Here is a 27,063-nt window from a genome sequence, read left to right on the forward strand (position 1 = left end):
TCTTGCAGGGTTTTGTAGCCATTGTTTATTGGTGCATTTTCCAACTGCACCTATTTTTCTCTTTTCTGTGACAGAAAAATGAACATTAATTAATGTTTCTTTCAAGGCGTCAATGTACTGCACTTGGAGCAAGGAGTTCACTTAAATCTGTAAATCTTGTTGCTTTGTCATTAAAAGTATTGTGAACAAAATGATCGAAATAACTTCAGAGTAAAGCTATGTGGAGAATTATAGCTGCCATATAAAAGCTATAATTAGGAAGTATTTAAATTATTTTACTTAACTTTAAAGGCATTTAGGTGTTTAATTTGTGTATGCTTGAATGCATATTGCAGGTTTCTAGCTTTCTGTGAATGTTGATTTGGCTAAACCTCTTATAGCCTGAGAAAAAATGCTTGAAAACCACACATTTGGGAAAAATTTAGTGACTTGATAATTCTATGTATCTGTAGTTTTCTAAATATTGTGTTAGGAAAACTTAGATTGTTCAAATAATTTGGTGTTTGATTTTAATCCTGATTTTTGTAACTTGGCAGGGACAGCCTGTTGGAGACTGCGATTTTAATGTTCGGCTTGCATGTATAGAGAAAGAGATTATATTTCCACGACATGAAAAGATGAAGAGTGGTCTCATTGACAAAGCACAGGAGCCGTTCAGTGTTCGAAACAAACCATTTTTCGACATATACATTTCCAGAAAGGTAAGCTTGATTTCAGTTGTTTTATGTTGTGGTACTGGAGGCTGTATAACAGTGGTAGGCATAGGTTTTCCCTCAGCATTTTTGTTGTGTCTTCCAGTGAGTTCCTCTGCTAACCAAATGTTCAGCAATTGTTGTGGAGTCACTGGCAGCTTGGGATATTCTGAAAAGTGGGTTTTTTTGTTTTATTACTTATCTCAGGCTTTTAGAAAACAGTTTTGAAGCTATCAATAAATATGAAGTACCAGGTAAGACTTTAAGAACATTGCAATCTGCATTTGAGATGATTGCGTTTCAAATGCAGTTCAGTCAACAATTTTTTACCCCAATGTAAAAGCACCACCGTAAAAGCATCTTTGAGATATGAATATCTATACACTTTTAATTTATTGGGATATTCGGGGTTGGTGTATGGCTTTGGTGTTTTTTCCTTGGATTTTTTTTTTTTTGGTTGGTTTGAGGTAGGTATTTTAAGTGTCAATCATGATAGTCTCTGAAGCCTTCTACATTTTGGAGTTTAGGTTACACATTTTTCTTTATGTACAATGTACATTATAGGATATTTTTGTCCTCATTTAAATCAATCTTACCTAGTGAAATATGTTCTTTTTACTACTCTTACAACAGGAAGCTTCTTGGGAGGCTTGAAATCTGATCATTGTTTTCAATAAGCAAGACGTTTTATGTCAATATTTGAGAATTGTTTGTGTGCCCTATGATAACTGTAAGGAGTTTTAGGTAGCAGTACCAGTATTGATGTGGAGTTTTATCTAAGGCAATATTGGTAAACACTTAAGAGAAATAATTGTTGGTTCAAAATAGATTTCAAATCTATATCTGCTCAAAATAATAGTATTCATAAAAATATATTCTCAAAAGATCAATATATAAACTAGGAATTATTCTTGCTCTTACTTACCTCAAAATACCTTTTTCATTTCATTACTTCTGTGAACTTGATGAGTATGATTCCTGTAACACTTCCTTAGTGTAATGAAAAAAGGCTTGCATTTTCATATTCATCATAACTTTGTGAATTTTTCATTATGTATGGTCAGAATAGACTATAAACAATAGTCCAGTCTATTGAATCATTGCCCTATTCTGAAAAAAAAGACTATTTAAAAATAGTATTGTTTTGCCCAAAGAATCTTTATCCTGTTTTTATTTAGTCATCTCTGCAACTATAGCAACAAATATAGTGATGAATAACTCATCAGTATAGCTGAAAAAGCGAGCAGACTTCCTCTTGCATCAGTGATGAATGTGTTGAGAGGGTTTGCCAGCTCTATGTGCAGGACACCGAGGTCTGCAGGAAAACAAGGAATTCCTTTTATCCTCTAAGTCTGTTCATATCCATCAATCCCTCTCCAGAGATGTGCTGCTGAATGGATCCTAAAGGATAAGTGGGACCTGCTTAGGTAGATCTTCTCCTTATGTTCAATTAGACATTTTTCTTTTCCAAGAAGAGTTGGATCCTATCATCTTTAGAAAGGATCTAACAGGATCCCTCCTTTCTTGACTGTAATGAGCAGCTTTGTGGTGCTTAGTTGCTGGCTGGGGTAAAACCACCACAAGATCCTTAAAGATTTACACCCTTGAGTGGTCTCAGAAAAGCTGTGATATTTTTAAGCCTGGGTTTCTTCCCTACTTTCTTCCGAGTGTATTTCACTGAGAGAAATGTGGCTTCTTAAGTCACCCCCAAGGCTTGTTGTTTTCAAAGATTAAAGTAGCAGTCCTTGGACACAGATAAGATGGCTCTCTGATTGCACCAGCATATTCAAGACTGAAAAACAACATACCTTGTCAGAATGGGTTTCATCAAAACTTTAGGAGTATGATTTGGAGTTGCTTGGGGTATTTTTTGGTTTATTGGTTTTTTTTTTGTTGTTTTTTTTTTTTTTTTTTCAATGTAGCGGGGGTTTGCTTGGGATCAAGAAAAGAATCAAGTGTACTTCATCACGTCCTATTTTTGTTTTGAGAAGCTTTAATTTTTGAAACATGTTCTCAGAATGCAGTTTGAACTTCACAAGAGAATGCTCTAGACCTCTTTTTCACAGCCTCCCTCCATCATTCCTTTCTATGATCTGAGTTAAGACATTCCATTCCATTCTTTTTATTAAAAATAATGTATCAGTAAATGTGTGTTAGATTGTGTGGACTGTAGGAAGATTACTCAAAAAGCCAGGAGCTTCACTGCTATAGTTAATAGCAGAAAAAGTGGCTAAAACTTTTATTTATACCAGAAAAAATGAGTGTTTTCCATGTAGACTTAGTTATTTTCAATGAAAAAGTGGAAGTAATTACTTGAAACAGCAGTAAACTTGGTGTTGTGTTATATAATACATCCACTAATGAAAATGTTCTTCAAGTTATGGATTTGGAACGTTAATACCAGAGTTAGGTACTGACTGATTTTTTGGTTTTTAATCTGGAAATCAATTTACTGTGAAATGAAATGCACTTTTAAAGTGCAATTATAAAGTATGGCAGTTCTGTCTTGAGATTTAGTTTTGGATTTTTGAAATAAGGGCTGTGTCTTTATAATATTGCCTTCTATGTTATTTTAAGATGTTTGGATGGACTTCTATTTTTTGTAAGACTGAGTTTTAGTAGTAAGACAAAAGAAACGAACAATCACTGGGGAGCAAGTTCTGTATTCTCAGAGTCTCTAAAAATATTGCCTTGTTGAACTCTGATATTGATAAAGAAAGCAGCATCACTAAAGTTTTTTTTCCTCTGTAATCAATTAAACACATACTAGTATTTTAGTGTTAGCTAGGAACTTCCTTTTAATGTAACTTCCAGGTTCTCTTAGACATTTTTGAGCAAAGTTGAATTTTTGGTGTTTGTTATTACACTTGCATGATTGGTCACTTTTGTTGCATAGCTTGCTTTCTTTGCATTTATTGATTTGTATCAGAATTCAAGGAGATGATATGGTCAAATTCTCCCACCTGTTGTGAAAGGATTGCAGCAGTCAATGGAAGAAGCTGAGTTTTAGGCTAGTTCTTTAAATGCTTTGTACTCTTAGGCTTTGCACCATGGCTTTGTATTTACAGGAATATTAGGCTTTTCAGCAAGACTTTATTTTCATTATATTGAGCAGGAAGTACAGGTACATAGAAATAATTATATTCTTGGAAGTTGTCCAAATCTTGGCTTTCCTTGCTTAAACCAATTCACAGTTCTCTTGCAAGGCTTTTTTGTGTGGACAGTCTCAGTCTGGATGTCATCACTAAAACCCATTGTCTACTGAAAATTCTGTCTAGCAGGAGTAGGAAAAAAGTTCCTTTCTGTGCAGTCTGTGGTCCCATGGAGAATTGTGCCCATCACTCTCAATGAAACAAAAGGGCTAAAGGTCAAACAGTGATACAGGTCAAATGAACAACCTTTTGCAAATGTTAGCACACTGTATGTCAATGACTTGTCAGTTCTTAGACTATTATCTGGTTTTAAAATGACAGCTTGTCCTAGAGGGATTAGAGACAAGGTAATGTCTGCTGGAAGATTAAATGGTCTAGGATCCTTTTAAAAGTTTTCAGTCAAATCTGTGAACTGACAGGTGACTTACTTTGTTCTCCTTGTTTATTTGACATTTGGATTTTTATTTTTACTTTTTAAAAATGCTTTTGTTGTAGTTAGGAGAGGTGGAATGTTTAGAGTTTATACCAATAAAGGTATAGATCCTGTTGAGATGGTTTGCTTTGAAAAATTAAGCTGCTGTGGACTTCTAATGATGCAGGAGAATGTGTAAGTGCACATTTTGCTGATGTTCATGTATTTTGCAGGCAGCTGAGGCAGCTGTAAGTTAGTATTTGCATGCCCTAAAAGAGTGAACCCTGATAAAGGGCAGAATATGCAGACATTGCTCATCCGTGTCTGCCAAGAGAGCTGTTAACCAAAACTGACTGAAAATGACAAGGCCCTGTCTTATATCTCCAAGTTGCCTACAGACAACATGTGGAGAAGCTTTGCAGTCATGGGACAGAAGACAGAAGAATTGCATGGCAACTGTGGTGGTTCCAGAAGTGTCAAATTCTCTGTCTATTTATTGAAGATCTTGAATTCCCCATGTCAGTGGAGAGGGAATGTTACCATCTGGAGGTTTTTTATTGCCAAGAAGACTTGTTTCCTCTGTTTTTATTTTTGTTTTGATTTTCTATGCCTTCAGGAGTAGTTTAATCAGCTCACCTTTCAATCCTGCATTTCCTGCCCTAGAGTTGGCAGCCATTCTTCATGTCTGGCTTACATCATATTCCTCACTCCATCTGTTCCATTCCAAGGTTTTGGCCTATTTATCACCTTTTAATTGTCTTCTAACCCATGTCCCCTCTACCATTTTGCTTCTGTTTGTTTTTATTTCTTCATTTCTTACATTTCTTCCTCACTTACTCCTGGTCCATCTCCCCAGGAATGGAAAGTTTAATGGAATAAAAGCAGTATTGCCATATTCCACCCTTAGATGCTTTTGTGCTGGTGTAACCTTCACTTAAACCTTTTTGGCATGCTTTTCTTTCTGTAAACACAAATAGTCGTTGACCTGAGGAACTTAGTAAACAAATAGGGAATAAGAAGTTGCAAAGATGTTACCTTATTCTTATAGTAGAATTTGAAATGTTCACTTGGCAGCTGCCTTATATCCCAGCATGTAGTACTTCAGCCTGATTGTTCAAAGTTATTTTACCACATGAATTGTAAAGGTAAGTACAGCCAGTCAGCCCAAGTGGAAGCTTTGTAAATTGTAAGATGAAATAGGTGACTAAACTGCAGATCTTGAGCTGAGTATAGGTTGCTGCCACTTGAAATTCGGTGCTTGAACTGCAGCTGTTTCATGCAGCCAGCTGCAGCACTGCAGCGATGTGAATGCTATTTGGTAAACATAATTTCTGTCAGTGAGAGTTTGAGGGTTTTGTAGGCCAGTGCTGGTGGGGTGTCCAGCTGCCTCTGACTGTTCCTTTGCTTTCTGTGGGACAGGGAGGCAGCAGCTACTGGCTTAGATTTGGGTTCCCCCAAGCTAGGGCAAACACTGACTCAGCTGTGGCTAACTTCTCAGCCTCCTTGCTTTGCTGGAGTCACTTAAGGAGACCCATTCACGAAGAAGGATCTGTGTTTGTTTCCTGGAGTAGACAGAAGAGGATTAGGCTACTTGCTTTTGGTTATTATTTATGATGTTGAAGGTCAAGTATAATATTTCAGCACAGTAGTGTTTTGGTTAGGAAAGAAGTTTTTTTCTTTTTCTTTAAGAAATTATTCACACATTAGTTACATTTCTCATTTTTCAGAATGTGATCTCCTGAAGTTAAAACAAAGAGTCTTGGATATTTCCATGAAGGATTATTTTCATAACTTGTGGCCCATGTTAGATACTGCTAGTGGTACAAATTAAATTAATGTAGAATGATTCAAAAATGGAATGTGCAATTAAATTCTGACTTGTCAAACTATTGTGTGAGAAAGAAAGCATTGAAACTAGTGGAAAAATAAAGGCTTATGGATGAAGTGTTCTACTTGGTGCACATTGTTAAACACCAAGACAGTACATATTCAGCTTAGCTTTTAACACTTTAACATTAGATTTGAACATTCTACCATTTTTGTAAATTATTTCTTCTGTATTCTGTACAGTGGAAATACTATATACCTTTCTAAGTAGGAAAAGTGTCTTTAACAATTATTTCTTCTTTCAGTTTTATGGTGTATTACCAAACCAGGGAAATGCAAATCTGTTTGGACCTAATTACCAATTGGTATGCCAGTATGAACAATTGAATTGTATATTTGATATCTTCTGAAGACTCAGCTGTGGTGACTAAGTGGGTCACTCCACTCATTAATTGAGGGGCAACTGTTTAATATTGTCCATTGTGCCACTTCACAGCCTGTCACTTTCCAAACTGCCTTCTGGCAATGCAGCTCCACAGGGAAGCCAGCAGCCTTCTCCTATTGGAATGACGTTCGAGAGACATGCGCTTAATTTGGATAAAATGAATAAAAGCACAAAGAAAATGGTAAAGATGGGGGTGAAATTTAAAGCAATTTATTATGATGCAAGATTATGGGACATCGCTGCTAGCTCTTTCTTTTCTTGTAATCTGCTCAATTCTGAGAAAAAAACCTCAAAACCAGACCTCAAACAAAATTAATTTTTAAAATAAAGAAATTACAAAATCTTAGCATTTTACTATTATGGCTTTATAGTTTTAATTCCAACATTGTTGCAAATAAAGCCCTCAAGTGCCATTATATAGCAGAAGAATCTGATTTTTTTAAACATCCAGAATATAAAGTTAATTTTTGTGTTAAAATCAATGCTTCAGGCCCAGTATAAAATATTAGCCCAGTTTGAATCAGAAATTGTAACAGTAAATGTATGAAAACATTATGTTCTTGTATATCAGTTTTGTGTTTAACTGAATTATTGTATATACAGTTTTGTCTTTGTTGACAAGTCTTATTAGAAATGCGTAATAAAATAAAATCCTCAATTATCTGACTTAATTAAAACAGCCCTATCCACGATTTTGGCAACCAGAGACCACATTATGTTGGAACAGTTTAAGCAGGGGCTGGATAATAGATAAACCTTATCAAGTATGTAACTGTGGAAGATCAGTCAGGGCATTGTACTCAACCCAGTGCCATTCTTTCCTTTGACATCAGAAGAACTATTGAATGCAGTATTTGGTGAAACCCAGAGTATTAGGGAGCTTGCAAGCATCAGTGTAATGAGAGCCTTGCTCAGTTGAAGACATTACAGACTTTACCGAGCATCTTTCATCCATTCAGGAATGTTGTAGATTTCAGCTAATGTGTAAATAGTTCAAAACATTTGTTAGTGGAACCTGTTAAATCTCCTCCACCTCCAGCAAGACTCTTATCTCAGATGGGTGTGTTCTGCCAGGTAGGAGGGCATGGGGAGGGTGATGTGGGCAACATACCCTGTGCCTAAAAGAAAGAAAAGGAAGGCACCGTGCCCTTTGAAATAGAGAACTGTGAAGAGCACAGTACATGAAATGGCCAAGCCATGAAATATATTGCTGTTTCTTCATCAGTAAAAATAAATATGAAATATTGCTGTTTGGCAGGGTTATTCCCACAAAGCTTCAAGGAGTCCACGTTTCTCTAATTTTGAAGCTATCACAAAAGTAAATTAGAGTTTCTTGGAGGAGCTTATTTCTCTTATTTGAAAGAAGCATTTGGAAACATCGTAGTTAATTGATGTCAGTTTCACAATTGTGTTTTTGAGAAGAGATTGACAGTGAGAAATGCCTCATGCTTATTTTGAATTCAGGAATGCAGATGTGCTGTCAAATTCAGCATTAACACACATAGTGCTTATGTTATTCTTGGGTATTGTTTTGAATATATTAGATGCATAACCTTTGGAGTTGTTCACTCAGAACCAGCACATGGGTGATAGCTCAGTGGGGCTCTTACTGTAGCATGCTCTAGGTTTTTCTAAGATGTCTCCAAATAATTAAGAAACATGGCATATAGCTAGTGTTATTAGCATATTTGAAGAGTGCTGTTAATGAATTAGCTGCAAAACCAAAAGGATTAAAAAAAAAAAAAAAATAGAACCATCAAACTTGATTCCATGCCACCCTCACAATGTATTTTACTCTTGTTCACAATAGCATTTTTTCCCTGTGTGGCTGGGTAGTGAAATGAAGCTAGTGTGGTTCTTAGACTTCAACATCCAAGGTTGCTTCCCAACATACTTTTTCCTAAGAGTGCATCATGGCACAAAGCAAGCTACAAAGAGAAGGGTTGAATCTCTTTGGCTTTCTTGCTCGGAGGTGTTGCTCATTCCCTATCACATGATTATAAACTGGAATTTCTACTGCCTTCCTCTACTGGAAAAAATATGTGGACTCCAGTGAAGACTTTTCTGCAGAATTGCTGTTCTAAAGGATAATGAAGAGTGGTGTCATTAGAATGCTAATGACTAGTAGTTTGGGCCCATGTCAATCACTGACTGTGAAATTATAAGAGCAAATGGTTGAGGAAGACACTCTGCAGTAGTTGTGGTTCTTGGAATTATGTTATTTTTGGTCTATGGTCTGATGGGTCTGATGACTAGCATTAAATCTTCAGCATATTTAACTTTTACATATTAGACACAAAGGAGTCTGGGAGCCCTGCACATCACACTTTTCTGCAGGAAACAGAATACTTGGAGCTCAAGTGCAGAATGCAGGTACCAGTGGCAGCCCAGATCCAGCCTTTCAGCTTCATCCTCTTGGAATGCAAGAGGGCCATCAAATGAGAACTTGCTTATAATATGTCTGAGAGGGCTGTTGTAGTGATGAGATACGAAAATGTTTCTTTCAATGCTCCTGCTGAGTTTCTAACTAGATGTAGACAGAGGAGAGTACATAGTTGCCAGAGCAAACCCAGAATTAGGTCACCTTCCTTCCTCTCTGTGCGTGCACCTGTCTGTTGCCACTTCATGTTATTTCAGCCTTGCTGCTCACACTGTTACTAGTGCAGAGCTGTGGAGGTTCAGTGGAAGTGCCCAGGTGACTTTCTGTCCTGCTGTAATGGGCTGTACATGGGAGAGGTGACCCCGGTAAATCCCTCCACAAAGTGCTGGGAAATACTAGAAAATGACCCTCCCACAAAAGGATTTCTTCTTGCCATAATGTGTAATTAAAACAAATGGAAGGCTGTAAGTGAATTTTTTTTGGTTTTTTTTTTGTGTGGAATATGAATTTCAGATTGAGCATCCTCTAACAGTGTTTTGCTAGATGAGCCATTAGGACCATATGTATTTGAATACCATGAGTGATGCTCAAAAGGGTAAAAAAGTGTATTCTCTACAGGAATGCTTGCTAAACATCCATGGAGGAGTGTAGAGAGGAAGCTACTCTCTTGCATACTCCTCTTGCAAAAAAAATATTTGTTGCTAGAAACTGGTCAGACTGTGAAGTATTCAATATTATTAAACATACCTTCGATTGACCTTTCAAAAGACAAAAACATGCCTCACATGCTCACTTTTTTGGGCTACAAGTTTCCTATCTTTAGCAAGTCTTTAGTACTGGATTCTGGTCTATTGTGTTTAAAATAATTAGGGTATTCCTTATGGAATTCTTAACACATACTTCAGTGACCAGTTGTTGCCAATGTGTTTTTGTTGTGACTGTTGGCTATTCGTACACCTAACAGATGGCACTGGTGTACATTGACAAGCTGTGGGATAGCTGAGCATTACTAATAAAACCTATCACATGTTAAACTTGACCTGACATTAATCAAGTTTTGAATGCTACAAATGATTCATGGATAATAATTAGTCTCTTGATCATATTAGTGAACATCAGTCTCACAATGCTGCCATTATCTGCTTTCATTCTTATAGGGAACAAATCTATTGCCATAATTAGGTGTTTTTCATGTCTTTTGAGCCAAAATGTTCTGTATGATTAACTTGGTAAAGAGGTTATTTTTAGTCTTTCAGTATGATTGATTTCAGAGCTTCTAGTAAATTAACAAATTGAAAGGCTTTCCATAAAATAATATTTTATAAAAAGTATATATTTTTAAATTTTATCAACTGAAAAAATTCCCATGCATCTTTACACAGTCATTTGATGTGTTTTTCATCACCATATGATTCAGCTGTTGCCAGAGATTACACAGTTCAAAATACTGATGATTTTGTTAAACAGGTGAACCTTGAGAGTTTACTTTTGCTCTTTTTGTTTAGTTACTGGGTTACTGGTTGATATCAAGTACTTGCAATATGTACGTGTTCATACAGACATAATAATGTTTGCAGCTTTTCTCTGTTTTTGTCTAGAATTAGCATCTTGAGTTGGATGGCTGTGTGAAAGCTAGGATTTGAGCTTTGAGCATGAATTTTTTCAAGGATTTTCATACAGTTTTACAGCCCTGATTTTACAGCCCAAAAGCATGAAATTTCTTTTTAAGTAATGAGCAAGTGAGAATTTTATACTTGGTGTTCCTTATACAGTTAGGGCAAAGTAGATAATTTCACTGGTTTACTAAAAATGTAGCAGTTATCTTCAATATGTGTCAGTTCCTAATTAGCATAGGAAACTTCTTTAAGCAATTACTTCTTAGAGAGCTCAGATTTTAATTTATTTTCTACAGTTTTCGATCCTACTTTTCCTTTATGCATATTTTAGATCATTGACATGGGCCAGGAAATATTTTGTTGCTTCATGATTTTTTCTTAGCATATTAGCTTAAGAATATTTAGTATAAGCTGTGGTTTTCTAACTGTACTCTCAGTTATTATGATGCATTTTCTTTCTTGCCTTTTATTGCTGGTAAGATAAATATAGCTAAATACAATGACTAAAGAAGGAGGATGCATTATAGAATGGACATTACCCTGATGCAGATACACTTCAACCGATATTGTTCTTACCCCATTTATTTGATGTAAGGTAGCATATCATATTTTGATTAGGAAATGAGACTGATGCAGGGGAAACCAGGTCATGTTAAATTATTGAAAATCTGCTTTTCAACATTTTTATAGGTCACTTGGGGGAAAACTTGAAATCATATAAATGAGAGATCACTTGTGGTTTTGAGAGGGAAATGAATGTTGACAATGAAGTAGAAATCTTTACTTTATGACCATGTGTTAAGTCACACTCCTGAGACCATGGGCTGTGATTTCAGGATCTTCAGAGTTACTTGGAAGGAGCCACTTTGAGGCAAGCAGCCAGTTGTAATAAGCCATTGGCTGGTCAAATATTTAGGCAAGTGCTCAAGTATGCAGAGATCTCCTTGAAAGGAGACTCCTGTGAAAGAGAACAGGGACTGCATTTTTTCTTTTCTTTTTTTTCTTTTTTTTTTTTTTTTCTGCTGCTGTGGCCTTTCTGGAATATTCTCTGTAGTCTAAATGGCATGGTTTCATTTGATAAAAACATGGTATCTGTGGGATATCTTTTGAGGACACATTGAAATATTTGAAGAGTTGCATATGCTTCCTTGTGAAATATTTGAAAAGTGAACCTTGTTTCTAAAAAAAAAACCTTTAAGAGATGTCTTGGTCAGAGTCTAAAAAGAGGAGCAAGGAAGAAAAGTTGAAGGAAGAAAAAAACATGCTGAGAAATAGGAATTAATATTTTAATTGCATAGGCAGTACTTCGTTGGACAGCTTAATGAAGATTGTGGTTCTCCATCACAGCATGCTGTAATTTGAGATTGCAGAGCTTTCTAAATAAATTACTTGGCACTTGAGCATATCACTTGAAGAGGAACTTAAATATGCGTGAGAGGAGGATTCATCCTCATAGCTGTCTGAAAGTTAGTCTGAAATGATGATCCAGATTATGTCTGGTTTGGACAGGGAGGATAGGAAGCAATAGAACTGCCAGAGATGTGTCTTTGATCATCTCCCATCTGCCCCCAGATTGTTAATTTACACTAGGTTTGTTTAGATCAGCTGTTTTACTTGCTAAAACAAATAAATGTTAAATGTTAGATGAGTTGTTGGAATCCTGAATGTGAAAAAGATAAAAGTCTGCATGGATTGAGTTTCATGTGTTTGTTTTTGTTTTTTTTTCCCCTTTTTTAAATCTATACTTCAGAAGGTGTGTTCTCCCTTTAATTCCCAAAATCATGAATTCCCCAGAGTCACTAAAGTTTATTTTGAAAGTTATACCATGTATTTGTAGTAATACACTCAGTGAAACGAAGTCAAACCTTCTCAGAAGACTTTGGTTTGGGCTTTATTTCTGTTAAAATGTGAACTAGCCAACTTCTATTTGTGGAAAGTTTGAGATTCTGCATTTAATTTTTAAATAATATATGTAACTTTTCTCCCCTATGACATAGTTACTCACATGCTATTTGATGATTTTTTGCTTTGAGACTGAAAGCAGCTGTTCCTTTCTTGATACCTTCTCTGCTTTTAGACACAAAACAAACCAAAGAAGACTGCAGGACAGGGGAAACTGGAAAGATCCTGGTGAGGAGGAAGGAGCTACAGCCATAGCTTAGAGAACCACTTCCCTCACTTGATATTTGATAATATGCATTTGATAATATTTTGAAGCATTGCACAGCAGCCTGTGTGTCATCTGAAAGGAAGGTTATACCCCACCAAATGCATGCTTAGTTCTTTTTCAGGAGGCCTCCTTTTCAAAATATACTGTTTGAAAGCTGGAGTTTAGAATGTTAGTAGTTTGGGTGATAGCTCCATCATTGCCTGATACAGACTGATTTATTTTTGGCAAATGTGATAGTTGGGATGAATCTGAGCCAGAGTATTTTTGCATTATTTTAAATGATCTTAGCATAAAAGTAATTCTGTGGGATTTCTGATGTCATTCAAAAACAGGATTCATGAAGATTTATGTAGTAGGTTATCTACAGAGATGTATGAGCTCATGTTTATATAACTCAACAGTTGTCAGAATGTGAGAATTTCTTTGAGGCTGATGGAGAGGGCTGTCATCCTTGGAGAAAGGGATGGTCCTTTAAGTTGGACTGAAACCTAAGACGATGAAGATGCTGGCTCTGTAAAGTTAGCAATGACAGTAGGCCCATGTATGAAGGTGTTTGATGTTCTGGCTGGCAATTCAAATAATAGTTGATTTGTAACTAATACTTTAGAGTGAAGTATGTTCCCTGTTACAGCTCTCTGTAGAGTGAACAGGTTGAGATGACCAGTAATTTGAAGGTGGATCTGGAAAACTCCATAGGGACTGCAGGCAGAGTTGTTCTATCTTGACTTGAAGTGAAGCATATAGCAGTTCTGAAAGTGAAAAAGCAAGGAAAAGGGACATGTATTTGTCTTGTATTATAACATTCAAAGGGATTTTTTCTGTATCCCTGAGTATTTCAGGAGGCTAGCAAGCAGCGTCAGTTTTGAATCAGAAATTCAGACTAAATGGTTAGCAGTATTTGCATATTGTGACACTGATGTGTGTACAAGGACCGTAGTAAATTTTTTTTAGAAAGTCAGTATGACTTTGCAGAGTCCTCATTATATTTTAGAATCTTCATAATTCACATTGTGTTGTGTTTCCATGAGATTTTTTTTTTTTTTTTTTGGTAAGGGAAAGGAAAAGGCACAGTAGTACCTGCTGGACTTATTTATTTTATGAATAATGTAATATCTGTGAACTCATAGAATTATGTGTCTTGGCTCAGAAATACCAAAACAGTAATTTTCATTACTGAAATAGTAATACTGAATAGATACCTACTAGCATTGTATGGAATCTGTACGCACCTAAATTTTCTCCCCTTCCTGCTGAAGGAGCAAAGTGATTTCTTTGTTGGTATAAGTACAGAGAGATCTCTAAAGCGTGAATTTTCAATTATCTACAGAAGAACTGCTGGCTGGTTCAGTGTTTTAGCAAAATCAGCTTCAGCAAGTTATTAGTGCTCTTTTGCTGCTCTTCTCAGTGGTTAAGGAGCAAGGAGAAATCCTGTTACTCATTGTACAGCTCCACTCAATCCATGCAATTATACCATTCTTTTTCTTAGAGAAGTGTTATTAGATGTAGGGATAATTTTAAATTTAGTTGAAAAGTATGAAAGGAAAAGTTTTAAATAATAAACTGTAATATGAGTATATGGCTTATTGCAGTGTTCATGGGGAAGAAGGAAGCTGAAAGGAGTGAACAAAGAGGATCTCAGGTGGAAATAAATGCCATGAGGCAACATGGAATTGGATGCCAGAAGAGCTGGTTCACATGCATCATTTACCCATCTTTTATAAAATGTCATTGAGATGCATTGCACTTTATCTGATCCATGGCAGTCATCCCAGTCAAACAGGTGTGCCATTTATCATGGCACCGATTAAAAAAGACCATTCTGTTCAAGTTAATTAGAAATTTGAACATGTGGAATGTTGAACAACTTTTTTTAAAAGATGAACCATGACATTTGCATTTGAAGTTCATAAACTGAAGAAATGCAACTTTTTTTAGAGAAAAAAGTACTTGCTTGTATGTCAAACATTCCTTTTCTGCTCATTTCAGTGTCATTCCAAACCTTCTGCAGTATTCAATGTCTGTGTATTCTGCTGTTCACAGACATCCTTTACAGAGTTTAATTCTCAAGAAAATTGTTATGGGAATAATGCCAGGGAAAATGTACATTCCTTCCTCCGTTCCCTTCCCCCAGTTACTAATCCTTTCTAGTGAAAATTCCTTTCTAGAGAGAGTCTTATCATTCAAATACATGTAATTGATCTAATGAGAATGAAAGCAGGATAACTGGGAGTACAAAGAAGGGTAGTGATCTGTTGAGGCTTGCTCTGGATTTAAAGTCCTTTTGTCTTTAATGTCTAATTGACACTTGGGAGGAGCTGTTTTAGTGAAAATGCTGTGGACCTCCAAACAGAACATGTTTGACTCTGAAACTGGATGGGAGCTTGATGGGACAGATGCCTTTACATTTTTTAATTCTGGCTAAATAGTGAATGAAAAGTATCAGAATGTATTTCTGAAATGGAAAAAAATTAATTTATATTTTCCTCTCCATTTATCAAGTTGTAATAGTACTTGAATGTAGTTTTCAAAAACTACATGTTCACCAGAGTGGAGAGAGTTGCCAAACAGCATGATAATTATTTTCTGCTTTTGCACATACTCAACTTCGAAGATTGTCTCTATATTCTTAAGTTTTATTTTGGGATGGAATGCATAATTCAGTTTTGTAAGTCCAGCACTGAAGTAACTGTCTCCTCAAATTGTAATTCCCTTAACAAGTTCAAAAAGAGGCAGAAATAGAGGTGATTGATTTTTCTCTTTGCCACTTTGGTTAATGCCTTTTGATAAGTTAGTCAGAAATACATAAAAATTAGTCTCAACTAGTTTGAAGTTTCTGTTTTGTTTTTATTTGCTTGGTTTTTTATTTGTTTGTTTGGTTTAAATATCATTATTCCTTAATATTAACGTTATTCAGTGAGAGGTTTTTTGGTACCTGAATTTAATGAAATCAGTCTTGTGCATTTTTGTAAGTTTGAAGCATACTCTTATTACAGATGACTGGCCAATCAGTTTTGGAACTGCTAAGTAACTTGTAAGTGATCCATGGAAGACTTAGTTTGTGTAGAAATTAAAAAACCCCACTATTTAAAAAACTTTTTGACCTGTGTTTAAATGTTTTTCCAATGCACTCATTGCTCTAATAAAAACAAAGACTAACAATAGATTTATGAAAGAATTTGGGGTTATTGTATTGTTATTTTGTGTAGTCATATGGTAGCAGATGCATTACACTGTGAGCTTCAGCTGTAAATTTCAAGATAGCGATAGGTTATAACAGCAAGGTGCAGCTTCAAGTTTCAATTAGGGATTTTATCTTCTGAAAAATTGTGTTTCATTGGATAGTTTCTTACTCGGAATTAAATATTCTTAAAGTGTTTTTCCACTTGAGTAGAAAACACACTCATAGTGTGTTTTTTCCAGTGAAATTGTATCTAAAAGTTGAATAGTGAGAGCTTTCTTTGTTGTTGGAGATACAGGCACAAATACAGGCTAATGACTGGGTAAGAGAAAAAGCTAGCTTCTTATAGCAAAATGTTCTGTCATTCTGTGCAAACAGTTACAGATTTAAGTGAAATATGTAGAATCATTATTGTTTGAAGCTTTTGGCCATCAGGTTTTTGATCCACGGAACATAAAATTGCATTGCTTTTACTTGTACAGCCTTAGTAGGATACAAATGTTAGTTCTCAGCTCCTTTCATACTTTATTGACTTCATTTGAATAATTTAGTCATAATTTGGTCAGCAGGTTATTAAGTTGAGCTCTAGAAAGAAAATGGTACAAAATTTTCTGTACAAGATTTTTGACCAGGCCAAAATTATGCTTTTAAAACTGACTGTGATTTACTGATTCCGTATTTGCTATGTTTTATCACTGTGTGGTTACTTTTACGCCAAAGTTTTTTCAAATATTACCAAAAGTATCTACAACTTCAGGACAGATTCTTCATCTCAACAGTTAAACAAATTGAAGTTAATAAAGAGATATTTTGGTAATTCTCCTAATTTTTGCAATTACATGTCGGTTGTAATTCTCTTTGGTCATTTGCTTTTCCTTAGGCAAGTCAGAATTTAGTATAGAAGTATATCATCAATTTTCATAACTGTTGACTAGCTGTTTCAGTAATTTGTTTAATTAGATGGTTTTTCTCTGGTAAATTTATCTTGATGGATATATTTACCTCCATACAGAATTCACAGTCTTTGAAAGCATTAAATAGAATATTCAATATTTTTATTCAAGATACAAATTAATTCAAAGAGTTGGTTTTACAGTCATGTATCTGTGTTACTGGTTTATGCCCCAGTTAAGAAGTCTGTCAAACATGAATTTCAAATGATGCCCTGAAGTATTTTTCAGGAAATAAGTTCAATCTAAAGTGCTACTTGTGTGTTAAAATGGAAAACGAATTTTTTAATTTGCCCACAAATGACTGTAGTGTCCTGTATTAGAATTTATATTTCTTAGTTTTCTAGTATATAGAATCATCTTGGTTTCTAAGTATTTCTAGCCTTGAGTATTCTTTGTAGAAACTGCTACTTTGTTGACGTTGACATTTCCCAAGCTCTAATGTTAAACCATAAATAAGCTGTTTACTGGCAAATGATTGCAGTAGTAACATATAATCCACTACTACTCACTTTGATGTGCATTTCTCTATGGAAAAAGGATTTCTTTCTCTTTTGTTCTACAGCTCCTGGAAGGAAACTTTGCCAGAGAAGTTAGCCATGAAGTGGATGGACTGATATTTCAGCCTACAGGAGTAAGTAGCATAAAGAATGGATTTTTTTCTCCCTTTAGTTCCAGATGAAATTCTTGCTCTCCCTCCCCACTCATCCATCTACTAGCTAGCTAATCTTTGTTTTGGTCAGGATTACTTTGCAGTGTTGTTTCTGACTAGTTGCTATCTCATTTGTAGTATGTGTGATTTCTTACTAATCAACAGTGGTAGTTTTTTTAGAGTATCTACTATGGATGTGTGCTGCTAAATAATTTTCTATTTAGGATTATAGGAATTATTAGGATAATTTTCTGTTTAGGATTTTCTATGACTGCATGCATTCCATGAGTCTTTCAACCATTGATTTGAGCTCTCATGTTATTTTGCTTTTTTCAAGGGTGTTCACACATTAAAATTTCATTAAAATTTGTGACTCATGTTGTTTTAGTGCAATTGAAGCATGATAAATTCTTGAGCCATGTCTGCCTGTGTAAAGGTGTATTAGTGGCCTGGGGAGAAGTTACCAGAAGTACTACAGACAACTGGAAAAAATAATGCAAGTGGTTCTCAAGCTAGCATGGCCTCATCCATTCTATTACTCCTCCTGTTGCATCATATACAGTGGATACACTGCAGTGTGTACTGTATATGGGCATAGATCATGGCTGTAGTATCATCCATCTTGGCTTTTTTCTTAGCCTGTAAATCATAGGATGGTTTGAGTTGGGAGGGACTGTAGAGATTATCTAATTCCAGTCCCCTGCCAGAGAGTGGGTAGGGACACCTTTTACTCCATTCAGCCTGGCCTTGAACACTTCCATGGATGAGCATCCACAGCTTCTCTGGACAACCTGTTTCAGTGCCTGACCACCCTCATAATAAAGAATTTCTTCCAAATATCTAATCTAAACCTACTCTGAATTCTAAGATGTTCTCTCTTATCCTGTCAATGCATGCCCCTGTCAAAAGTCCCTCTTCATCTGTTTTTGTAGGCCCATCTTAGATATTGGAAGGCTGCTCTAAGGTCTCCCTGAAGCCTTCTCTTCTCCAGGTTAAACATCCCCAACTCCATCAGCCTGTTTTTGTAGGAGAGGTGTTCCAGCCCTGAGATCATCTCAGTGGCCCTTCTCCGGGCTTGTTCTTAAGAGGTCCCTGTCTTTCTTATGCTGGGGGTCACAGAGCTGGACGCAGCAGACCAGCTGGGGTCTCATGAGAGCAGAGGGGCAGAATCACCTCCCTTGTCCTGCTGCCTTCACTTCCTGTGATGCAGTCCAGGGCATGATTGGCTTTCTGGGCTGAAAGTGCACACTGCCAGCTTCTGGTGAGCATTTTGTCCACAAACACCCCCAAGTCTTTCTCCCCAGGGAGAAAGTCTTGATCCATTCTCCACCCAGTCTGTGTTTGTGCTTGGGATTGCCCTGACCCAGGGGCAAGACCTTGTATTTGGCCCTGTTGAACTTGGATGTTTGCACAAGCCCACCTCAAGCCTATCAGGGTCCTTCTGGATGGCGTCCCTTCCCTCCAGTGTGTTGACTGAATCAAGCAAGGAATTGTTTTCAATTATTTCTGATAATTTGACTGATTTTTCTGACTGATATTTCTACCCTTCCAGTTACTCGTGGAAAGTACATGTGTATACTTTTCCAGTTGAAACATATTTTTCCTGGTCTACTTTCCTATACTGTAGATCTTAGCAAGGAGTGATGACACTCCCATCTGGAAATAAGATAAACCTCTCTATTTCAAGGTCTACATTAGCTAATTAAGCAATTAGGCCACTTTTTTTTTTTCCTTTCTTTTTTTTTTTTAATACATAGCTGTTTCCAATTTAAAGCAGAACTACTGGGGTAAAGAGAGTTCAAACTTTCATAAGAAATCCTGATGATATCTTAGATACAGTTAGAATCTAAAGCAATTGTAAAAGTTTCTCAGAAGCACTTCTCTGAAAATTGGAGGTTAAGCTAAGCAGAGTTACTACAGCTGAATTTGTAATTACCTTTTCTAGTTGAAATGAACTTAGTGAAGAATTTATCTCTTAGTCACTGTTACAGGAAATCAATATCTGATATGTTTTGTTTCTAGAACTTGTGTTTTCTTACTTAGCACACTAAAAAATGTATAACCCAACTAAAACAATTTTCTTTTATAAATGCTTATAAAGGTTATTCATCTTAATATGTTTATTTAATTTAATGTTCAGATTTTAATATTGTTTCTGAGTTTATGGAGTTCTGAGTAAGTTTGTTGCTTCTGTTATTAAACTGATTTTCTTGGATGAAGCAATATGCAGTTTTCTCAGTGTGATAACTTTCTTAGTTGAGAAAGTATACGTAATTGTGCTGGTTTTCCACTACAGTAATATATTTAGAGTGAAAAATATTATTGTAGTCCTGTTACTTGGGAAAGAAGCATTAAAGCTGAATAACTGAAAAGGATGAAGCTGATAGAGATGGCTTTTTTTGTTATGTGATACAGAGGGAATAAATAAATAGGCAACAATACAAGAGCAACAGTGTAACAGTGCATGAATGACCTCTTGAGAATACTAACTAAAATAATTTTTGTGTTGTAGTTGAATGCATGATCTATCAGGTCTTGTCAGAGAGAAAACAACAACCTCCTGTTGCTGATTGGGATATAGAACCCTGAACTTTGGTTATTGTGAGAGTTAGAGACCTTTATAAAACCTGTTGTCTCAAGTGAAGAGACCATGACATATCCAGAAGAAAATGAAGAACCATATTTGTTGACATAATTGATCTTGCAGAAAAAATGGATAGACAGAAACGATGCTGAGTTTGAGAAGATCAGGGAAATTCAAGAATATCTTTTGGGAGCTCCTGAAATCCAGTGTGTGTTTTGAGGAGTACACAAATGTAGACAGGAATTGAAGCAAAATCACAAAGAAGAATGAAGTGGCAGCAGAGGAAGATAAACAGAATGTCAACATGTACAGACAGAAAATTCTTTGGGGAAAATTACCCACACTTGCCATATTTTTGATAGGTGAAGCAGAATGCAGAAGTTAACTATTTACTACAAGGAATATTGTGCTTATTAGTTCATACTGTTTGAAAGTCTTTTCTGAGTTTCCCTTCTCCTGTGCCCTGGTTTACTCAGAGGTGTTCCTCTGATCTTAGACAAAGGCATCCAGATCTGAGTATATGTATATTCCTGTTCTGGTTTGAAAGCAAAACCAGTGAGAGACTCCAAGTCAGAAATACAATTTATTGGGAAAAGGGAAAAGAAACAAAATACATGCAATAATACAAAAGGAAGACCACTGACAAAGTCAGAATACAACCTGACACCCCTTTGGCCAGCATGTTGGTAGCAGTCCAAATTGGAGTGGCTGCAGACCTCTTGGAGTGGCAAATGTGGTTCTGTTGGAGCAGTGGTCCTGTAGAAAAGGTGTAGTCATCCAGTGGAACGCCCAGCTGTGTCCTCTTGGAAACCTGTGGGAAGGCTGCCTTTCTGTCCAAAATCCCAGAATATATTGAGGTGGGAATGCTTAGCTCCTCCCCCCTGGGCAGAGCATGTCACAATGGGCTGATGTCATTCTGAGTCATGGGTGGGTCCTTGATCACCTGTTAAACAGAAACTGCTCCTGGAGGGAGCTATCTCTGAGTCATGTGGTGAGACATCCATGGGCCCATCAACAGGAGATAAGGAAAACTGCCCAGAAGACAACTGCTACACAGATGGCAATAGAAAACATCCTGCTTTTCAACCTCGGACAATTCCCCACTAGCTACAGGCAGCAGTGATACTGGGAGTCAATATGGATGGAGAAAGAATATTTTGTTGTCTTGAAGTTTAGTTTAATTCTGATTTGCAATAAAACTCAAAATATCCAAAATTATCTGTGAATATGCTTTTAGCCTCTAAGAGCTCTCGATTTTCTCACTTTCCTCTTTGGTTTGAAGAGATTTGGCATCAAGTGCCTCTGTATTAGTCCAGTTTTGAGATATTGGTATGCTTTAATGAAAAACGATTTGTGAAAAAGTTTTACTACTGAATCTAGGGTTTCAGTTAGATGTAAGAGAGTTTGTTTTCTCCTGTTAGTATTTCTATCTAAATTCTTATTATGAATAGCAAGGTTGTTGTACTGAAGCAGAAATTGTTTTGCACTGTGACCCATGATGGTAGAAACAACATTAAGGAGTAAGGAGATTGTTTTCTGCCTGTGCAGGTTGGTTTATTTTGCAAGATCAGACTAACTGAGCATTATTATTCCTAATCAATTGGTTATTTGAGTTACTTATATTGGGCATTGCTTGGGGTACGGAAAGGCTTTCATTTCACAGTGACAGTTGAAAGGCTGAGGCTGAGGCATCCCATCCCCTTCTGATTTCCTCCCTTCTCAGTGTGAAAGCTTTCACAGATCATGAGAAGAGCATGTTTAGTGGACGTGATGGATATTTTTGCCTTGTTTATGTTTTAAGAATGCTTTGTAAGTAGCTTGATGTGATGTGTGATTCTTTTGCAATTCCTGCATTAACATATCCTACTCTTAACAACTCCATTGCAAGAGACAAATGTCTTCTTACTATTGCTTCTCTGCTTCCCTTTGTACTCTTTACCTTTACTCTTTTTCTCTTCATGCATTCTCTTTATCCAGCAGCCTGTTTCCTTGTTCCTTTTGATTTCCGTTCTCTGTTGCTTCTCCCTGACACTTTTATTCCTTACATCATTGTCTATCCACTTAAGATCCTATCATTATAACTCCAATATGCCTAAATCAGCTCTATTCCATCAGTTTAATTTTCTGGTTCCTCTACCTGTAACAGGTTGGCAGAGCAGGGCCTGAAGGTAAGTGCTAAGTAGGAGTAAAACAGAGCAACAGGAAATTTCATGGACATGTATCTCACCCTGGGATCATGCCCCAGACGAAGAGTGAGTTAGTTTAAAGGTGAAAGCCACATGCCTTATTTACAGACTCTGAATACTTGTGTAAAGCTTGGAAGCTTCCAGTCCTTTATTTTGAAACGTTGCTTCAAAACAGGAAACTTCTTACATTTGTTTTAGAACACTTGCAGGTTACCAGTGTATTTTTAATGAAAATCTCAGCAATGACCTCTTCTGATGGCAGAATTGGCTCTCTGGCCTCTGCCCACTCATCAGTGAAATTACTTTTCACGTCTACCTTGTAAATCGTACTTTTGCTGAATATCTCAGACTGTCTAATTTTTATGCTAGTAATCTCCAATAACCAGCTTTCTTGCTGACTAAAAGTATTACTTTTCCTTTGCTTCAGGAAAGGATGTAGGAATTATTTTCTTACTTTAGCCAACTAAATGAACGCTCACTGGCGATCAGTTAAGAAGGCCTAAGGACAGCTTTTGAACATCTGTGGAAAGCTTGTATCACAATTTAAAATCTTATGGTTTGTGTTTGCCTCCTGAGCTGTGTTACATTTTTGCATTGGCTCAGGCTGATTTCTTTTTGGTACTCCTCCATGCTCTCATTTTGGATGAGGAATAAAGTCCAGTTGTGTGGAATTGGGATTTTTAGATGGAAGGACGAAGGGCAGCTGCTGAGCTCTGTTCTTCTAAGATAAATGTTATTTTAAAGAACAGCTGAATTATTTAACACATAACTCCCCATACTGAATACTAATAGAAAGCTTAGCCTTTAAAATGAAAGAATAATGAATAGGTTTTTATAACTGAATAACATTGCATGAGTTATTACTATATCTTCCTTCCCTTCCCTTGGCAGACTTAGTGGTGATCTGAAATGCTTGGTTGCCTGTTAATTATTTGTGCTATTCCCATTGTAAAATAGGCTGTGTTATTTTCTGTCATTGTGAAAGTTGTTCCAAAATCACTGAAGTTAAAACTGAATTAAATATCTCCAAAAGATACCACCAAATAAAATATCTCCATGATTTGTTTCATTAAGCAGTGCCAGTTTGTCATAAATAATCCTATATAATTGGAAAGCCTTTTCTTCCACAGTATATATTTTATCAAATGATGTGTAAATCTTTAATCATAGGCATAGTCACTTGCTGGCTCATTTCTGAAGCTCAGATATCCTGTTTATCAGTGATGGGGTAACAATTATTGTCATGTATTTCTGATGCAATGGCAAGTAATGGCTTCAGGCAGACTCAGATATACCAAATATACTCTCAATACCAAAGCTGATATTTAAAGGTTTAGGAAGAATAATATAATAGCATAGATTTTTGCTTCTAACAAACACATATTTCTGGATTTAGTTTTCTATTTTTGTAGTGATTCATGTAAGATTTGGAGGCAATGGAATGGAATAGAATGCAACAGACTATTTCAGTTGTAAGGGACCTACAGTGATCATCTCGTCCAACTGCCTGACCACTTCAGGGCTGACCAAAATTTTAAGCATGTTATGAAGCACGCTGACCAAATGCCTCTTAAATAGTGACAGTTTTGGGGCATTGACCACCTCTCTAGGAAGCCTGTTCAATGTTTCACAATCCTCTCAAGTACAGAAATACATCCAGTTTAAAACTCTCTGGCACAGCTTTGAACTGTTCCCACACATCCTATCACTGGGAGAAGACATCAACACTTCAGTTTGTTAACACAGATTCTAAGACCACCTGATTTTTTTTTCTCTAGAATTTGCAGCAGAACAAAGGAGAATCTGGAGAGAATAGTTTTCATCAGTCTTTTGTGTTGATCCACATTACTGTAACCTTTCATCTTTAGAGTAGCTCTTTGGTAAATGTGATTTCTTCTGTAAGAGTAATGTTCCTGACTGAATCTGTTGCTAGTCAGGGGATGCTGTTGTCATATGAGTGTGCACTTTTTGTGCAGTTGTAGGTTTTCCTTTAACAGAGAACTTGCTGTCAATCTCCGAAAATGCCACTGAGCTTTGCAACTCTTTTCTGCCTATGAGTAGTTGTTATATTCAATTTCCATGGCAATGTTCCTTGCAATTAATCTCTTAAGTAGCTGTTCCTATCTCAAATACACTGTTTTTTCATATACTTTACAAACATGCCCAAATATATTAGCAATACACAACAATCCTTTGAGGAGTTTTCTGTGACTATACAAGCAAAACTTTTATACCAATTCAAGTTTGTCTTTGCTCACTTGGGGTGGCTCGTTTTCTACCTTTTTTTTTTTGATCAGAAAACTAGAAAATTAAGAAATGCTAACCCAACACCAATAATTAAGGTCTTATTAATTTAATTACACCTTATTTAATTAAATTGTTAGATTTAGACTCTTAGATACAAGTACCATGTTTTTTGAATGTAGCAGATTTTTATGATTTCCACTTACTTTCCAAGAACCTGAGATAACTCACACCCCAGAAAATATCTACATTTCTCTCTTTCCCTTCATGAATAATTTTTAGCTCTAAATATGGTGAGGTTGGGGTGTAGCAAAAGTTTTTCTTGTTTAACTTTCTGCTCTTGGTCCTCAAGTACATTCAGATTGAAATGCAAACCTATTTGCTATTTGCCAGAATTGTTTAACCTGACTTTCTTATTATGTCAGCCTAAATAGATATCAGTGCCTTGAGTCTGATTACCTAAGGAGAGTGTTGGTCTTAATTGGTATGGAGTCTCATTTGCTTGCTAATAACCTGTACTGCCTGACATTCTCTGATTTCTCAGGCAGTGAACTGCATTTATGGGTGCTATCTAAATGGGTTCTTGAACTTCTGTTGTGCACTTTAATCATTCTTCCTGCCAGTGGCAGTAGGAAAGATCTTCCCTACATTATGTGTACTAGTCATTTTTGGGATTGTCAATTGACATTAATATATGGTGATGTCTCTGCATGTGTTGTTTAGGAAATGAAAAAAACACTTTCTTTGCCTGCTACTGTTTTAAATGTTGGGAAAATAAAGTTGTAGAATCATCAATCATAAAGGCTTTCAGAAATGTTTTTTGCATAGTTTCTTTGTCTCAAAGCCAGCTGTCAGGGAATTTGTGGAGTGCACTTGTTGTCATGCTTCTAACTATGGTTGCATGTAAAGTAAATAGGTAAATATTAGGAATACATACTGTAAATGGGATTTCAGGTGAGAATACCAACACAATGGTTCAGCTTCTGCAAAACATACCTGTTTTAAATGAGTAGGTCTGTATTCCAGAAATTACATTGATTTATATGTGTTGTGGATCAGTTTTGAAAAAAAAAAAAAATCTCTTTTATAACTGCATAGGGAAATCTAAGAGAGTTTTTGATTTTGAATCAGTGAGAACTCTACTGAATCATCTGATTCAGCTCTTGAATGGATTAATGAAGTGGTCACTTGTGTTCATGGCAGTGTTCTGACTCATCCTGAAATATACAGCAATCTCTCCAGTACTAAGAAATTGATAGATCAGGAATGATTTGGAAACTGGACAATACAGTAGAAAGTATTTTGTCAACACTCTCTTTTCTTCAGATCATAGAATAGCTATCCATAAACAGAGTACTTCATTTATGATCCCTCTGTACTCTTTCTATCAAACTGAAGAGATTTAGCAAAGTATCTGGAAGAACTAGGTTGTTGTGATTGTTTTCTCCCAGTTCTGTTTTTTTGTACATGGCAGAACAAGACAGCCAACAAACCTTTCAAGTTTTCATGAAAGTTCTTCATAAAATATTCACATTCTTTATTAGGCAGGAGCACAGCAGTAAAACAAAAATAGGGGTGTTGGTATAAACAGAATATTTAGCTAGATCTCCATCCTGCTGTTTAGTGTAAGCAGTAGCCTAGCATTTCAGAAAAAAGATGTATATACACGAGATGTGACGAAACAGGATGACTTTCAGAGGAGTATCAACACTTGCATTGTGGTATCTGGATGGTCAAAACATTTAGAGACACTTACTTTAAAAGCAGAATGATTTGTTCTACATTACCCTGTTATTTGTAATTTGCAATGTTTACTGGGTCACTGGTCTTATAAACAGCAATTTTGAAAACACATGATAAATATCACCTAAGGGTAACTGAATTTTTTAATTATAAACATATTTTTCTTAGGTGCTAGCATGTATTATTAGATAAATCTTTGAAAGTCATTCTGTTTATTGGTGACTGCACATTTAAAATAATCATATTCATGATACTGTACAGAACAGTGCTCTGCAAGGCTCAGAGGTACCTGTGGAATAGTATTCTTTACTGGAGAGGTACTGTGTGACAGAGCACTGTGTGACAATTCAGTCTCCTTTTGACTGACAATAACTTTAGTTTCATTGTAATTGTACTTTCTGTTCCTTTCATCAGCTTGCCTAGCCTTTGATATTACAAAAATAGTGAACCAAGTCCATTAACATGATTAAAAATGAAAGTCTTGAGCTTGATATGAAAGTTATAAAATGCTTCTACGAAAATTTCATTGTCTTCCAGTGAGGCATGTGGTGAATAATTCAGATGTGATTGTATGATACAGGTCTATTAAGTACAGAGGTGGAAGGACAGTGCTGGACTTCATGCCTTGATTATAGAAGTCAAAGAACAGAAACCTGATTAAAGTTTCCTATGTAATTAGCACACATATTCCCAAAGCAAAAGCTTATTTTCTTTTTATGCTGCTAGTTGTGTTTTTGAAATGAAGTTCAGGTTTTTTCCACATTCCTCTAGGAGTTTTCCACTGAAATAGGGGAATGTACAACTATGACATGTCTGCTGGTTTGTTCCAAAA

The 27,063-nt window shown here is 36.1% G+C and overlaps 1 protein-coding gene across 2 annotated transcripts in view; it reads left to right on the forward strand.

The window, feature by feature from the left end:
* RNGTT (RNA guanylyltransferase and 5'-phosphatase) overlaps positions 1-27,063 on the forward strand; it is a 170,440-nt gene that overhangs the window by 62,602 nt on the left and 80,775 nt on the right. For both annotated transcript variants that reach the window (XM_053973871.1, XM_053973872.1), the window contains exons 11-12: positions 537-701; positions 17,388-17,456. In XM_053973871.1, coding sequence (XP_053829846.1) covers positions 537-701; positions 17,388-17,456 — 234 coding nt within the window. The remainder of the gene's footprint in view (positions 1-536; positions 702-17,387; positions 17,457-27,063) is intronic.

This window comes from Vidua macroura, chromosome 3, assembly GCF_024509145.1.
Source record: "Vidua macroura isolate BioBank_ID:100142 chromosome 3, ASM2450914v1, whole genome shotgun sequence".
Taxonomy (NCBI): Eukaryota; Metazoa; Chordata; class Aves; order Passeriformes; family Viduidae; genus Vidua; species Vidua macroura.